General features: G+C 34.8%; 1 protein-coding gene across 1 annotated transcript in view; it reads right to left on the bottom strand.

Moving 5' to 3' along the window:
- The window catches only part of SOX6 (SRY-box 6), a 417,034-nt gene that overhangs the window by 119,983 nt on the left and 278,207 nt on the right, over positions 1 to 18,844 (bottom strand). The window contains 2 exon segments of the mRNA XM_025358428.1: positions 7,833 to 7,955; positions 9,456 to 9,535. Of these exon segments, the coding sequence (XP_025214213.1) occupies positions 7,833 to 7,955; positions 9,456 to 9,535 (203 nt within the window).

Below are 18,844 nucleotides of genomic sequence, written 5' to 3'. Positions count from 1 at the left end.
TAAACCCCTGGCACCCACTGATATTTTTACTGCCTCCATAGTTGTGCCCTTTCCAGAATGTCACATAGTTGGAATCATGTAGTATGCTGCCTTTTTCAAATTTCTTGAGCATGATCATTTATAAACTCTCTTTTAAATGTAGATTTTGACACAACTCTAATGATACAATAAGTGTTAAGTTATTCCAACAGTCACATTCAAAGCTAACATGTGTGATTTCAAGTAAGAAGAATTTTAAAAGGATGTAATACTTCATTCTTTCTTTAATTTAAATGAGTAGATAAATTGGAAAACTTGATAGGGAATATGTAGGGTGACAGCAGCTCTATTTCAAACTGGCTTCAAATGAACACTGTATGCTTGTACTTTGTATAGTTTGAAATAGTCAAATACATGGATATATTTGAAGCAATAAATTTTTCATACATATCTATCACTTATTTACTTTTGTTTTAGTTCATACCATTCAAGGTCAATAGCTCTAGCGGAATTGCTGACAAGGCATCAAGGATTATGGTCGAGGTTAATATAGACATTGTAACATCAACCTGTAGCCTGTTAGCTACAGGTATGGTAGCTGGTGTTATAAGAGAAACACACAGTGAGAAATGAACTGAATGAAGTTTATTGGAAATTAAGAATTCTTCTTTGAATCTTTGCTTCTCCAAATGAATATGAACAGAGAGGCCTTAGGAAATTTATTTGGTTCTAACTTGGTTCCATTTCTTAGTCCATTAAATGGAAATGCAAATACTTGGTTAAATATGCATTGAATGAATATCGGTATCAAAGAATTCATGTTTAGAAAACTGGGGGGAAAACATTAAATTAGTTCCTCTCAATTTGACTCAATATGATTCTGCTGCTGTCATCAATCATAAGAGAAGAATGAAAGATAGGAACATATACAATAATTTTTTTAAGTCCACATAGTACCCACATAGCACCTGACACATATTTAGTGTTTTTTATTTACATACAATTGAGAAAAGAATCCTTTATTAATGCCATTTAAGCTTGGGAAGATACAGAAGAGAATCCAGTTATTATCCTAATCTTTATAATCCAGAACAGCTAAAATAAAGCAAGATGTTTTCAGATCAGTACGTTGAGTTTAAATCACTATAAATTTTCCCTGAGTTTACCTGTAGCATATGAACTCTTCTACAAATAAAATAGAAAAGAGGAACTGGCAGAACAGTAATAACTATGTGCCAGCTCTAGTGGTCAGAAGTGAGGAAAATCCATCCAACTTCAGCTTATCAATCTCTTTTAATTAAAATATTATAAAAAATGTCTTTCTCCTGTTCTGCCTATTCTGTTACCTGGAAGGTCAAATATTTTATCATATATTTTTCTGATATAAGTTTCCTAAATGCTCAGTATCCTGACTTATTCCATAGTTGGAAACAGAAGTGAAGCATTTTCTAAAATGCAAGAATGTTTTGCTTTCAAACTTTCTAATGTATCCTTAATCACATCATCTCTCAGAATTCCAACATAGCTCATTACAACATACACATACATGCAGATATATGATACATAATGTCAACCAAAAATATTTTAAAACTTCAGTTTGGTAAAACAAGAACAAAAATACCTGTCATTATTTTAGAAATAATCACATGTTTTTTTTTTTGTTTTTTTTTTTTTTTTTGAGACGGAGTCTCGCTCTGTCGCCCAGGCTGGAGTGCAGTGGCCGGATCTCAGCTCACTGCAAGCTCCGCCTCCCGGGTTTACGCCATTCTCCTGCCTCAGCCTCCCAAGTAACTGGGACTACAGGCGCCTGCCACCTCGCCCAGCTAGTTTTTGGTATTTTTTAGTAGAGACGGGGTTTCACCGGGTTAGCCAGGATGGTCTCGATCTCCTGACCTTGTGATCCACCCGTCTCGGCCTCCCAAAGTGCTGGGATTACAGGCTTGAGCCACCGCGCCCGGCCATAATCACATGTTATAAGAAATCTATGTAAATGTAATTACATGTGTTCACACACTGGAAGCTGCATATTGAGTGGATTAATTAGTGGGGCTAGAGCTAAATGACTGTTGACAAAAATCTTGTATCAGGAGAGAGAGAGGACTACATTGGTTTTGAGTATAGCTGACTATCCCACCAATCAACTTAAACACAGTGATTAACAGAGCTGATGTGAGAAGAGCCAACTATCTGAACTTTTAGGTATTACTTTAAAACCAAATAAAAAGCAAATTTCCAAAAGAAAATCCAGTTTATCCAATGTTTTAATTTGAGGGTGGATATAAACTTCTGCTTCACTGACTACAATGACAAGCTAGATTTCTAAGCATTCGGAATTGCCTTTATATTTGGCATCCTTCCTTAATCTACCTGTATTTGTTTAGCCTCCATTAGGATTCACTTGATACCCATACTTTTTCTGAAGAAGCCTATCCAGAAAAATTGTTGACACAAAAGAGTGTCTCTCTCTTATAGACAGAGCACTCAACAAAACATTTTCTGGAAAAAAAAATGTTTTCAAAGAAGCTTGGGTCCCAGATGTCCACCAAAGATGAAATGGATTAATTCATCCATTTTGCCAAATACTGTGCCAGGCAATGCTAAGGATTCCACAGTAAACAAAAGAGACAAAAACTCCCTGAATTCAGTAACTTACACTCTAATAGGTTAGACCCACCCATCAGAAGTACTTTAGACAACAAATCTAGAGTAGAATTGACTGCTTATTGGGGATACTGAAAAGTTTTGTCTATTCTGATGATGGTTCAAGAGACATTTGTGGAAATCTAATACATGCTTTATTATTGCATTTATCATTTATAAGAACCCTGAGAATGTATATTATACTCTTTTTACAATGAAAACAACTGCAAAGGGAGGTATTTTGTAACAGTGCAAGACAACAGAGCAACAAAGTTATAGTGGAAACTCTAATCCAAAGTTCTAATTCCATAAATGGAGTTCATTCCATTAGCCTACAGCTCATCTAAGCCTAGCTGTAATGGTCCTCCCAAATTCCACCACACTCTTAAAAATCAAGAAAAGAGTCAGAAGGGTGAGTGAAGGCTGATTAAGAGAAAAGCATGCATTCTCTTCAAAGCAGAGCCCCATGGTTGGCATCCTCAAAACAAGCTTTGAATTAGTGCATTCCTCTTTCTCCATTGGGTAGCCAGTAATAGGTCACCCTAATCAACTATTTATTCAACCCTGTTCTCTATTAGAAATTGCAACTTTCCAAGACTGCCCAGCAAAGCTAACTCAACCACCCTCCCATTTCCCCACAGCACTGAGGCATCTTTGCAATTGCAGATAAGAAGACAGGGTACAACAGACAGTGCAGAACCTCTAAATACGACATCATAAAGACTCAGGCTGCAAAAGAAATAGAAATACAGCATTCTCAATTCTGATGGGCACTTCTTTACTTTCAATTTGTAGAACAAAAATTGACAATATCATTTAAATAAAATATGTGCTTGTACTCACTTTTGCAAAAACTTCAATTGTTCTCCTCCATCTTTGCAAACTTGGCAAGACTTCAGTAGTTTCATTTAAGAATAACTATGGTTGATAGGTTTTCTTAGTGCTTTAAGACTCTAACTATATTCCTTTCCTCAAATCTCCCCTAAACTACACATAATACTCATCAAATAACAGTGAAAATGTATTTATATTGATATTTTTAAATTTTCATATACAATTCTTTCATTCAGGCTACTATACATACTATCGTAATAAGAACTAGTATGTTAAAATATGTTCCAACTAAAGCTTGGTGAACTTTGAATGCTAGATAAAAATCATTCTCTGAAGCTAATGAAGACAGAAACTCTGCCTGCAACAATATTAAGTTTGTTTTCTCTGGTGATTCAGAGAAGTGAGCAATCTGTCAGTAATACATTGAGAGAAATTACTCGTCTTGGAGGAATAACTGCTGACAGTCACTTTATCTCAGGGCTGACCCAAACATCTTCCTGCTGACAAACAAATTACTCTGTCTATAACTTTGAAAAGGTAACTAGCTTGTTTTAATTTTGATTGGTCTTTCACAATCCCTTATACATATACTCAGCCCCATCCTTCATTGTATTTTTTTAAAAAGGCAAGAAAAGTGTTTTGAGGGGAGCAGATTTGAATTAATAAGAAAAAAATAGTAAGAAAAGAATAACCCTATTATCTGATGCTAAGAAAAAGAACTGAGATGCTTCTTTCCAAGACTGTCATGTGGATGTAACTGGTAAGTCTTGATGTCTACCCAACATTAAGACTGGCAGTGCCGCCAGTGACTGACTGGGTGAGTGAACACATTACTGAGACAGTATTGTAGGAATTAATTTTCTTCAATAAAGTGATTTTTAAGGCTCATATATTTCACAATCTAAACATATGTCACTGTTTCATAAACAAAATAAATGGATTAAAATAATACATTACCAATACGCTGACACATGGAGATATTTTAATTAGAAATTCTTAAGCTGTGTGATATTTAACTGCTGTATTTGCTAAAGAGAAGCATGCATCATTTAATAAGAAGGCATGAGGCAGGTGGATCACTTTGCATATGGTACCAGATTTTGTTTAATGTAAGCTACAACTATGAGGCAACACTACTCCCCATTAAAAACAAAACAAAACAAAACAAAATTAAGGATCTATCATATTGAAAGTAACCATATAAATGAATAAATACACTGAAGCCCCTTTTTCATTAAAAAAAAAAAAAAAGTCATCCAGAGCTTAGTTCCCACGACAATATTTCTTCAGAAACAATGTAACATCATTGCTATTTAAAGGCTAAATTTACATGACTGCCTCATTATACTGGTTCCCTTTCCTTAACATTCTTTTTGACTTACTTAAGGACCAATTCTAACATAGCTGAAGAAAGCAAATGGCAACTGGTCCTGAAATTTATATGGGTGAGAGAATTGGAATAAGCAGCAACATAATATATTGTTTACTGTAGCAAGTGCCCTCTGTTCTCTAAAGGTCAAAAGCATTGTAACCTTAGAGTTGCAGTTTCTGATTGTTCCCAGGGTTAAATACATTATCACAATTAATGGTTCAAACCCCTCAACCTTGAGTATTCATGCCTGCATCTGCTGAACTGTTCAACTAAAAATAGCACTCTTTGGCCTTCTTTCTCCTAATATTGTGCCCCTGAGGCAGAGAAAACCAAGCCTTAGAACAGCACAGTAGTATTTTAAAAAATGATCTTTACGGAATCTTCCTTATTTTAAAGAAAGAATGTAATGGCATATGCTAATATAAGGAGAGTCTTTCCATTTTAAATAACTTGTCTCTACTTGGTAACACAATTTCAGGGTATACTTAATATATACCAAATGTTGTTAAGATTTACCCAGCCTAATTAATTTTAGAAATGACAACCTTTGAAGGACAAATTAACTGTAACATGAAGTAGAGAGCACCAGTTCTGAGTAACGCATGCAGTGGGGTGGGGGTGTATATGTGTTAAAAGCTTTTCCTCCTAAGAATCTCTGTTTAGAAATAAAACCAGTTAATATTGTTGTAATGTTTTCTAAGTAGCAATACTTTATCATGATCATGTTTGTTGACAGAACTGTGACATTTTAGCTTGTCAAAGGAGGGGAGAAGACCCTAGCTAGAAAAGAAAGCAGATTTTAATAGCAATAAACCAATATATTATTAAAATATCCCTCTACCCTTGCTCAAGATTTAAAATGTTACTATCTAGCAGCTTAGATATGGGTGTCTACTATGCTATTCAGGGAAGTCCCAATAAACATGCTACACTCATACTAGGAAAGTTTGGGAAACCCACCTTTTAAACAAGGTTAATCTTTTCTAACCAGTGTCCACATAAGCAAATAGATCAAAGGTTTCCTGACATGCAGGAAAAAGCTGCAAAAATAGGAGGCAATAGAACACAGCAAGAGTAAATAAAAACTGAGGAAACTATCAAAGCATCCAAATTTAAACTGCAAAGCTATGAAGGCTCTTGAATTAATAGTTTCCTTGTTTAACCTAATTAAAGTGACAGACACGTGACATATGTTGTGCTTCTAGATCAGCATCACTAGGGCACTACACAGCTCTGGCACTCATATGTATGACATCATGGTTTCCAGAAACCCAACAGAAGCCAGATTTGATACATCAGGGATCGGTGATGGTGTGGGGGTTGGGAGTGGGGGGTGGGAAAGAAGCCGATCTAAGTGAAAAATTAAGCAAAAGAAAAGACTGGGTAGAAACCTGGCTAAGGGAAGATTGATGGGATAGAACACAACACCTCAACAGAAAATCCAACAAAAAAGTCCAACAGGAAAGTCCAACAGGAGAGAAAGAAAAGTCCACCAGGAGAGGAAACAGAAAAGTCCAGCAGGACAGGAAGTCTTCAGTTTGAGCCAAGGCTACCTGATTTCTCATTCTTCCAGGCATTTAAAAGCTTCTCAAGATCACTGTCCTAAGTAGATAAGCTTGCTAATTGTCATCACACATATAAACTTGTTCCTAATGTCCAGTCATCTCTTTTTAGCTCTCCTAGGCATAGTAGATTGTCAGAATGCCTAGAAATGTGGTACTCACTCTACAGCCAAAAGACAGCCTTAGAAATTTCTTTTGTCTGTATAGAAGACAGGAGATACTCTGATAGTCTGTGTCTAATTATGTCTGAGTGGAAACCCCTGTCTACCTCTTATGTCAAAGCAAAAGAAAAGAGGGAGGCAGTTAACAAGCTCTGGAATTCTACCTTAGGCTACTTCCAAGGGGGTCTTTGGTCTTGTCTCTTCCTTCTTCTTAGGAGTAATCATTCCCTATCATTTTTCAAAAAGGTAAATTCACAAGCAGCAGAAAAGGTAATGTCAAAGGGACCTTTTATTGACTACACAGTGTTTGAGCTATACAGACCAGCAGGGCCATCAAAATCTAAATGTACATCTTGCTAGATGCAATTATTTTCATTTTTGGATTGAGTTTCCCATCCTAGGTTAGAATATAAAATTTTCTATTATATCTAACCCAGAGAATTAAAGTGTGTTTCAGTTTGAGGTAAACTGTATCCACTTTTTAAAAATTCAACAGGTAGCTGGAAATTCTCCGATATGATAGTCCCAGTGAGGGACCCCAGTGATGCAGAAAAGGGAATTAAGCATGAAATTGAAGAGAGGAGGACTGGGTTCCTGTAGAAGAAAAGGTCTTGGTTTTCATAAGCCATCTTCTCTCAAGTGGTAAGAATATCCCAACAAAACAACAAAGGACTCTACTGGAAGGTGAAATGTGAAAAGAATACTGCAGAAGTTTGTCTGGGAAAAAGCAACCATCCAGGCCCAGGCACCCACCCCTACTTCATTCTGAGAAAACTGAGTATGTAGAATTAGAAATCCTGGGCGATAACCTTGACTCAATGAATATTTTATAGCCTTGGTTAAATAACTTGACCTCTCCAAACCTCAGCTGTTTTATCTATACAAGAAGAATTATATTTGATCAAATTTACAGAGTTATTCTATGGTCAAATAATGTTTTAATGTTTAAGTATTTTTAAAAAATACTATACAACACTATACATAAGAAAAGATAAAAGAGTGAGGAGAGAAAGATGGTTTTGAAGACACTTAAAATGTAAAGCTTTTGCCTGAATAGATATGGCAAAGAACAACCTTAATTCAGGGGCATTGCTTTGGGATTTGCTTTATTCTCTGAAAGAAAACGAGCAAAACAAGAGCCTCCTTAGGAATGAGAAAAAGGGAAAGATTAAGTTTAGTGTTTAGGTTGAGTGTTTGCCACATTTTTTTTTAAAAAAAAAGCCTAGAGTATGACTGAACAATCCAGTCCCCAGCCCAACGAAGCACCAATGGAAGCATTCATACCTCAATCTGTTTGTGGTTGTAAGAGTGGCCACCACCATGTTCAAAGGTGTCCAAATTCCTGCCAAAACGGTCACTTAGGCCCTTTAGCCTTGGGTTAATTTGTGGGTGGGAGACATGACCCTTCTGTTTAGTAGCATATTCAGAAAAAAAAAAAAAAAAAAAAGACAAAACATACTGTCAGAACTCATGAAACAGAATACATGTTTCTAAATCCAGGGTATTGACCACATCAAAAAATAGAAAGTAGAAAGCTTAAGACTCAGTTTCTTTCTTTTACAGAAATTTGGTTATAGTATCAAACAGTGGCACTGATTTCTTGTTTCTGCCTCTGACTCAAGAAGATACTCAATAGCACAGCTATAGGAAAAGAAGAAATAAATTAGGTTTATAATAGTGAGGGTTCTTTTTAGACTTGCACCAACTATAGTATGTTTCAGTATTAGTAGTGTGAAAGGTGAAGGTTTGCAAGAGAGGTGAGGTTGCTGCTATACTCTTAGGCAAAATTTCTAGCTCTGCTACACAGCCCTTAATGGGTTACATCTTTATGACTTCCTGGATCATGACTCATGACAAAATTTCTGAAAGTGTTGCAAAAATTCTTTATTTGCAGATCCAATTGGAAACATTCAAAATGATGTTTTTTCATGGGACAATAGTTGTACACTTTTTATGTTCAAGTCACATAGAGATTAGCAACACGAAAATAAAAATGCTTCACCAGATGCTATTTTGTAGATTATTTAAGAAAACTCAAAAATAATTACAGTATATTTTACAAATGAAAACTATCTTTAATAAAACTTTCTACTATATTGAAATCAAGTTGTAATTATCTTATATTCTCTAAATATCCATATACTGAATGTTTGACTTATTTTAATGATCTCAGCTTTTTGTTTTTATTAATACAAATAAACATTCATATTCCAAGTCAACCTCCCATTCAAGTGGTAGTAGTAGAAGGGTATAATGACCACCTATTCCTATTCCAAACTCACTTTACTGTGAAGAAGATAAGGTGTAAATGATTTTTCAATCAGTTTCCAAAACACTTTCCCCCCAAGTTTAGCTTTATAAATAAGAAACACCAATGCAAAATTTATAAGACACCATGCCCTGACTTTTGACCCTAGAAAGGATGAGGATACACATATTAAGGAGCAATGCATTCACAATTTACAAAATAATTATCATGTAATTTGAGAATAACAATCCCTTATTTTATGAGCTACAAGAAGGAAAAAATATCCAACATCATTTTTTGTTTCAATTTTTATATGTAAAAGCTAATCTGGACATAAGTGGAGACACAGATGAAAAACTGACAAGGAAAAACCTAACGTGTATGCAGTAACAACTAGCCATTGAAATTGTAAAACTATTCACTCATCTGATAGAGAATACATAGTATTAAGTCATAATGTGATTTTTTTCCTTTAAAAATATTGAAACTGGCAGTTTTCTCTTCTATTTGCATTATGGTAAGCACATAAGGTGTTAATCCTTCTGGGCTATGCTTAAAAAATTATTTAACATTCAGGCCATTATTTAGCATACAGCTGGTTAGCAGTTTTCCACTTAAGTACTGGCTCATATCCCACATTTTTTTCTTCTGGCACTTACCTGGAGCTGTAAAGGGCTGAGTCCAGAAGCAGCAGCAGCTGCCATTGTTGATGGAATGAACTGTACGGGGTAGTTATCACCTGTCGGAAAGAACAATGCATACAGGTTTAGACAATGCACAGGGAATTGCGGCAGACAAGTACAAACATGGTCCTTGGATTGCCTGAGCTTTACAACATTGCTCTAAGCCCAAACATCTGCAGAAACAAAAGGCTTAGTTGGGCACAGACTTGCAGTGCTGCCTTGGAACTTTTTGTTAACAGATAGCTGGTAGGCAAACTGGCAAAACATGAATGTGATGTTAAAAAAATTAAATGTGCAATTCAAGCATGTTCACTCCATTACGAATCTTGTAATACATCATTTTTTAAGAGTAAAAAAAAATATCTTAAAGCCAGGCTGACACTCAATACACTGGGAAAACATTGAGGCTTTTATATTAGAACAACAAAAAGTTTTGGCTTGGTAGGCAAGGCAGAGTATTAGAGTCCAAAAAGGGCTCTGAGCTATTGACTGCTCATAATTCTAAACTTTATTTATTAAAAAAGTTTAAAAATTAAAAAACACAACCTCTTCAATATGATAGGACCAAGAGGACAGCTAATCTTATCTTCCAGTATTCTGTGAAATGTCTGGTATCCCCCTAAGTGTAGAAACCATGTTTGTCTGGATTAACCTCTGGTACTGAACTGGTGGATCCTAGTAAAGAATCATGCATACTAAGCACTTATCAGACATATTTTGATGATGCTTTGGTTAAATAACCACATATTTTACATGGAATATCTGTACTAAATGCCTGGTAAAGATTGAGTATGGTTCAGCAAAGATGAATGCCATATCTTAATGTGTTTCTAACTCCAGATCATTCCTAAAAAAGGACATGGAAGTACCTTCTGTGACCTAAGAACTGTGTGCAGTAACCTGAAGAGCTAAAATAAAGTAAGGAGGAACATATCATGATGGTGCTAACTGAAATAAAAATTAGTACGTGTGGATAAATTTCACAATATCAGTGATTTAATGGAGTATCACTTTGGCTTCAGCTACTTATTTAAAGTCAGTGTTATGTACTATCTCTAGGCTATATTTTAATAGCCTGTTCCTCCACACATTTTTGACATTTATAATAATCATGCTGTTTTGCATGAACTTTCCACACTGAAAGCTGAATGTAATAATGAATAGACAGACTAGAAAGAATCTCAGTAATAAAGGTAGTCAACTCGAAAGCAAGAAAACTTTTTTGGGGGGTAGGGGGTATGGACACTAACACCTGGAGCTTTCCTGGTGACTCTGGTTCCTGGGAACTCATCCTGCTTGCCATATGAAATGCTACTCAGCTGGCCCAATGTAAATGTTAAGTTGCTTTCACTTTTAACAAATTGTTAGCTTCTAATCTACACAGTCTCTTTGCATCATATCCATAATACCTCATCAGACCATTGAGCACAGTGTGTGCTTGTACACAGTCCAGTAACAATTGGCTTCTGATTGCATATGGAGCGCTGCTACAATGCATTCACTAACATTATATTGTGCTGGTCTCCTACGGAGTAATGTTCAAAATATCTGATCTTGTTTTTCTCCTTCCATGAGGTTGATTTTGGTTTGCAGTACTATATGGGCTTTTTAAAAAAGATAACTAGGCCAAATTATTTTTTATAGTAAATGACTGTCACTTTATGCTTAAATAATTCTACTGATCTTCTTGATATTTAAACTAAATTATCTGAAGGAAGAATATCCTAATCTAAGTCAAATAGTAATTCTTTGGTAGATACAAGTTTTAAAAAATCACAAAACGATGCTGAATTAATGATGCTTCAAAAATAGGGGAAAAAAATCACCATTCTAACCATTGACATGGACTGCCTCCTGGAACATTTTAGAGCCGTTCTTTCTTTAAATATCATGCATTATTCATACTAACTCTAAACCACAACCACCCTCCCTGTAAGTTTAATACCAGTTGCTTTATTTGTACTAAAACATTTTTCATGTCAAACATATTTAAAAAAAATCAAACTCTAAAAGAATTCCCTGGGGCACACCTTTTTTCATAGCTGTCATGCTTCTATGCTATGAAATAGCTTTTTTTTTTTTTTTTTTTTTACAGTTTTTGGCTTGCCAGTTAATTTATTACTATCTCTACCACACCCTATAGTACTTTCCAGCTCACCTGCTGGCTACAAACAGCTTTCTTTCCACTGCTGACAGGCATATTTTAAAAACATTTTTAACTTTTATCCTTCTTTGAATCTGTATATCTGAATATAATCTTTAGAAAGCTATTTCTCCATAACATATCATTGTTTCAACATTAAAAGTAAAAATGAATACATTAGAGCAACAGAGTATATAACAGAATGATTAGAAGAAAGAGAACAAGGAAAAGGCAGGAGGGGTAAAAGATGAGGCAGAAGAAGAGGGGGATTACAAGTAGAAAAGAAAAATTTAAGAGGGAGAGGGATTTAAGGGTATTGTAAAGTTTAGTTTTTTTAATAACAAAGTTACATGTTTCCCCTATGCTGCTCTAATTCTCTGTGTAAGTCAATCAAGAAAAAGTTCTCAGTGCCTGACTTGGCAAGGAATCAGTCAACATGTTGTAGCAATTTTTTTCAAATTTGTCTCTGGATTTGAAATGCTTTCATGAGGACCCATTCTTTTAAAATTTGTACATGGAAGGGGAAGCTTGTTGAAACTGGTTGGCTTTATGTCCTACTGTAATCTGGCCCTTGCTACCTCTAGTGTAAGAAGACAACTTTCAAAAACCAATTTGAAAAATAATGTCCATTCTGTAAATCCAGTTTTCCAGCTTTGTAAATATTTCAACTGATGGCTTTTATCTTAAGAGTACAGAACAAAGACAAAGTAGGATTTAAAACTTATGGAAAATTTGCTTAACATTAGTTTCACTTGTCAGAATAGGCAGCATTCCTTTGGAATCAAAACAGCAAGAGTCCCTAAATGAGAGAAAATAAATTCTTAAATTTTCATAGAAACTGACATGAAGCAGAAAATTAGTAAAACTTAATGGCAGGAGAAGGGGTGTTTGTACTAAGAACCTACAACCCATTAGATTCAGGCTACCTCCTGCAAGAATACTTTTAATTTGAATAATTCAGATATAAAGTCTACCTTTTAAAAATAGCCAAAAATCCCATGAGTAAAAGTCTGTCAATTTACTTTCATTCTTCAGAAAGACAAAGGACTTGGATAGTTGCAGTATCCTGAGATAGTAACTTCAGACATTAACACATTGAAGAAATGATTTAGAAAGTTTGGAAGGAGTAGAGAGAGGAAAAACAAACAAACAAACAAAAAAACAACAATAAAAGAAACAAAAAAAAACCCCAGAACTAGAAGACTGGACTCAAAAGATTCTTCAATAACTGCCCCAAAGTAGGAATTCAGTCTCATACCTCATTTCCCAGCCTCCAAAACAGGAGAAAAATACGTTACACATCCCTAACTAACTCAAAAATTATTATGTGCTAGCAACATAAATGATAATAAATTGCCAAACAACTGTAGAGCCCACCTTTATGAGCTACAGCCATTCTTGTTATAATATGAACACATTTGAATCACAACCACTGTTGCAAACTTGAACATACCACTTAGCATAGATCTTGCCTGGATGCATGCATTTGGTATAGCAAAATATTACAATTCCTCTATACTCCGAGGGAATGCCATAAATCTGAATTTGTCTTTATGCGAAACCACACTGCAGTAAATGTTAGCAGGTAATAGGTGACACATTTAGAATTCTAAAAATAAAACAAAAGTTTCAATTTGTCCTGAGGACAAATGAAAAAATTAGCAAGGATTATAATATATATTGCTGAGATCACTATGTTGTCATTTCTCCTGCTAAATTTCTCCTTCTGTACTCATCAAAGAATAGATCAATGATGAAAAGAGTCTTGACCTCAGAATTTCTTCTAAGATCATCTGCAGTGTTTTTTCTACCTTTAAGAAAGCTAAGAATCAAGGCTCAACCTTACTTTTTTCACTTATTTCACAGTTGCATCCAAACCCTTAACCAATCATCTGAAAATCTGTGGAATTTGTCACAATGGCAATTAAATAAGTGAGTGTGAATGAACTCATGTAAATTCATCCCCATTACATAAAATCGATTTTAAAAATCTTCAGTTTCATACTAGGGATGCAGGGATGGCTTAACATATGTAAATCAATAAACATGATACACCACATAAACAGAATTAAAAACAAAACTCACAAGATCATCTCAACAGATGCAGAAAAAGCATTTAACAAAATCCCAACATCCCTTGGTGATTAAAACCCTTAGCAAAATTAGCATAGAAAGGACATACCTTAAAGTAATAAAAGCCATCTACAACAAACCCACAGCGAACATTATAGTGAATGAGGAAGAGTTGAAAGCATTCTCCCTAAGAACTGGAACAGGACAAGGATGCCCACTTTAACCACTTCCATTCAACATAGTACTGGAAGTCCTAGGAAGAGCAATCAGACAACAGAAAGAAAATAGGGGCTCCAAATCGGTAAAGAGGAAGTCAAAGTGTCGCTGTTTGCTCATGATATGACTGTATACCTAGGGAATCCTAAAGACTCATCCAAAAAGCTCCTATAACTGGTAAATGAATTCAGCAAAGTTTCAGGATACAAAATTAATGTACACAACTTAGTAGCTCTGCTATACACCAATAGTGACCAAGCTGAGAATCAAATCAAGAATTCAACCCCTTTCACAATAGCTGCAATAAAATAAAATAAAATACTTAGGAATATACCTAACCAAAGATGTGAAAGAACTCTACAAGGAAAACTACAAAACACTGCTGAAAGAAATCATAGATGATATAAACAAATGGAAACATTCCATGCTCATGGTTGGGTAGGATCAATATTTTAAAAATGACTATACTGCCAAAAGCAATCTACAAATTCAATGTGGTTCCCATAAAAATACCACCATCATTCTTCAAAGAACTAGTAAAAGGAATCCTAAAATATATATGAAGCCAAAACGAGCCTGCATAGCCAAAGACAGATTAAGCAAAAAGAACAAATCTGGAGGCATCACATTACCTGACTGCAAACTATACTATAAGGCCATAGTCACCAAAACAGCATGGTACTGGTGTGAAAATAGGCACATAGACCAACGGAACAGAATAGAGAACCCAGAAATAAAGCCAAATACTTACAGCCAACTGGTCTTCAACAAAGCAGACAAAAACATAAAATGGGGAAAGACACCCAATTCAACAAATGATGCTGGGATAATTGGCAAGCCATATGTAGAAGAATGAATCTGGATCCCCATCTCTCACCTCATAAAAAATTCAGCTCAAGATGGATCAAATACTTAAATCTAAGACCTGAAATCATAAAGATTCTAGAAGATAACATTGGAAAAAACCCTTCTAGACATTGACGTAGGCAAAGAATTCATGATCAAGAACCCAAAAGCAAATGCAACAAAAGCAAAGATAAATAGATGCGACTTAATTAAACTAAAAAGCTTCTGCATAACAAAAGAAATAATCAGCAGAGTTAACAGACAACCGACAGAGTGGGAGAGAATCTTCACAATCTACATATCCAACAAAGAACTAATATCCAGAATCTACAAAGAACTCAAACAAATCAGCAAAAACAAACAAACAAAAAAACAACAAAACAAAAACAAAAAAAAATCCCATTAAAAAGTGGGTTAAGGACATGAATAGACAATTCTCAAAGGAAGATAAACAAATGGCCAATGATCATACTTTAAAAAACGCTCAGCATCACTAATTGTCAGGGAAGTGCAAATCAAAACCACAATGCAATACCACCTCACTCCTACAAGAATGGGCATACTAAAAAAAAATCAATAAATAATGATATTGGCATGGATGTGGTGAAAAGGGAACACTTTTACACTGTTGGTGGGAATGTAAACTAGTACAAACACTATGAAAAAGACAGTGAAGAGTCCTTAAAGAACTAAAAGTAGACCTACTGTTTGATCCAGCAATCCCACTACTAGGTATCTACCCAGAGGAAAAGAAGTCATTACATGAAAAAGATACTTGCACATGCATGCTTATAGCAGCAAAATTTTTACAATTGCAAAAATATGGAAGTAGCCCAAATGCTCATCAATTAACACATGGATATTTTATATATATATATATATACACACACACACACACACACCATGGAATATATATATATACATATATATATATACACACACACACACACCATGGAATAGTACTCAGCCATAAAAGGGAATGAAATAATGGCATTCACAGAAACCTGGATGGAATTGGAGACTATTATTCTAAGTATAGTAACTCAGAAATGGAAAACCAAACATCGTATTCTCACTCACATGTGAAAGTTAAGCTATGAGGAATGCAAAGGCATAAGAATGATACATTGAACTTTGGGGATTGGGGGAAAGGCTGGGGGATGGCGAGGTATAACAGACTACACATTGGGTACAGTGTACACTGCTTGGGTGATGGGTGCACCAAAATCTCAGAAATCACCACTATTGAAATTAAAAAAATGAAAAAAAATAAAAATAACACAATAAAAATAAAAAATAAAAAAATAAACCTTCAAAGTTCATGCCTTCATGACAGCTCATCAGTGATATAGCCTCCATGTACAGAGGAGAATACAGTTAAAATTATTGACCTTTAAAAAACTAGGTTAGCTTACACAGCTGAACATATTTTCTTCCTGGACCCCAACACTCTGATTTAAAAATTAGGGTGCTTTTCTGAAGAACCTCAGTAATGCTTTGATTCTAAGTAGATCTATATTTAAATAATCAAGTATTACAATAGCAGTTCATATCTCTGCTTTGAAATACTCTGGAAGAGACAGAAATGAGTGGCTTTACAAGATTTCGTTTGCATAGCAGCACATGTAAAAAACAAATTTTATTCACCGCAAAAGATCAGATTTTCTTAAGGTCAGATTTTCTTGAGACAAAGGCCCCAAGAGTATGAAGTATCATATCAGAGAACTTCAGTCTGAATTCTATCTCCACTATTTCTAGATGTGGAACTCTTGGAAAAGTTAGCTTTTTTGAGTATCAATTTCTTATTTTCTTTTAATAAAACAGAGATGATACCATTTGTTACCACTTATATCCAAGAGTTGTTATGAAAATTAAATGAGATTACACACACACACATACACAGGTTGGGGAGTATCTTGGAAAATAAATGGTGCTCAATAAATGCTAACTAAAACAAAGAAATTAAAAAGAAGCCCTGAATAATTACACAGTCATAACAATTATACATTAACCAATTCAACACCTAGAAGCAATGGACAAATTCCTTAAAACATGCAAATTACCCAACTCAAGAAGCAATAGGAAACCTCAACAGACCTATAACAAGTACAGACAGTGAATCAATAATCAAAGACTGCTCAATAAGGAAATGCCCTGACCTAGATGGCTTTACCAATGGATTCTGCCAAATGTTTAAAGAAAAATTAATACCAATCCTTATCAAACTCTTACAAAAAAAAATGAAGAGGAAGAAACACTTCTAATTCATTTTATAAGGCTAACATTATCTTGATACCAAAACCAGATAAGGATACCACAGGAAAAGAAAGTTACAGTCCACTATCCCATATAAATATAGATATAAAAATCCTCAACAAAGTATTAGCAAAACAAATCCAATGGCATATTAAAAGAATTACTTACCAAGGCAAAGTGGAATTTATCCCAAGAATGCAAGGGATCAAATCAGTGTCAAGCATTACATTAACAGAACAAAGGGGAAAAAAACCAACATGATCATCTCAATTGACACAGAATAGGCATCTGACAAAAATCTAATATTCCATCATAAAAATTCTTAGAAAACTAGTAATAGAGGAAAAAGACCTTGGCATGATGAAACCTATTTATAAAAAGCCTACAGCTGGCCAAGTGTGGTGGCACGTGCCTATAGTCCCAGCTACTTGGGAGGCTGAGGTAGAAAGATTGCTTGAACCCAGGAGTTCAAAGCCTCAGTGAACTATGATCATACCTCTTAATTCCAGCCTGGACAACAGAGCTAGACCCTGCTTGTTAAACAAACAAACAAACAAACAAACATCCACAACTAACATCATATTCAAGGGTGAAAGACTGAAAGCTTTCCCCTTAAGATCCAGAACAAGACAATAATGCTCACTTTCACTGCTGCTATTCAACCTTTAGTGGAAGTGCTAGCCACTGCTGTTAGACAAGAAAAAGAAATAAAATGTATCCAAATTGGTAAGGGAGAGGTAAAACTATTTGTATTTGCAAATGACACAATCCTATATATAGAAAATCCCAAAGAATCCCTGAGAAAGCTACCAGAGTTAATAAATTCAGCAAAGTTGCAGAGTATAAGCTTAACACACAAATATCAGCTGTGTTTCTAAACATCAGCAACAAACAACCCAAAAGAAAATTAAGAAAACAATTTCATTTACAAAAGTATTAAAAAGAACTAAACACTTAGGGATAAATCTAACCAAGGAGGTGAAAGATTTGTACATTGAAAACTATAAAACATTTTTGAAAGAAATTAAAGATGACATAAATAAATGGAAAAGCATCTGTGCTCATGGGTAGGAAGATTTAACACTGTTAAGATGGCAATACTACCCAAAGCAACCTGCAGATTCAAAGCAATCCCTATCAAAATTACAACAACTTATTTCACAGAAATGGAAAAGCCAATTCACAAATTAATATGGAATTACAAGAGGTCCCCGTAACTAAAACAATCTTGAAAAAGAAGAAGAAAGTTGGAAAGCTCACAGTTCATATTTTACCACAAAGTTACGGCAATTAAAACAGGATGGTACTGGCATAAGGAGAGAGAGAGAAAGAGATATGCATATATATCTGTGTGTGTATATATATATCTACCAATGAAATATAATAGAAAGCTCAAAATTAAAACCTTTACATATATAGTCAATTGATTTTTGACAAAGGTGCAAAAACCATTGAACGGGGGAAGGGATAGTCTTATCAACAAATGGTGTGGGGAAAATTGGACATCCACGTGCAAAAGATGTAAAACAACAGAAAAAGGTTCCACCTTACACAATATACAAAAGTGAACTCAAATGGATCAAAGACATGGATCAAAGACATAAACTTAGAAGCTAAAAAAATAAAACCCTTGGAAGAAAACATAGTGATAAATCTTTATGACATTGAATTTGGCAATGATTTCATTGATATAACATCAAAACCACAGGCACCAATGGGAAAAATGGATAAATTGGACTCTATCAAAATTAAGAACTTTAGTGTATTAAAGATACTATTAAGAATGCCAAAAGACAAATTACAGAATGGGAGAAAATATTTGCAAATCATG

Source organism: Theropithecus gelada, chromosome 14 (assembly GCF_003255815.1).
Source record: "Theropithecus gelada isolate Dixy chromosome 14, Tgel_1.0, whole genome shotgun sequence".
NCBI classification, from domain to species: domain Eukaryota; kingdom Metazoa; phylum Chordata; class Mammalia; order Primates; family Cercopithecidae; genus Theropithecus; species Theropithecus gelada.
This window is presented reverse-complemented; position numbering and strand designations above follow the sequence as displayed.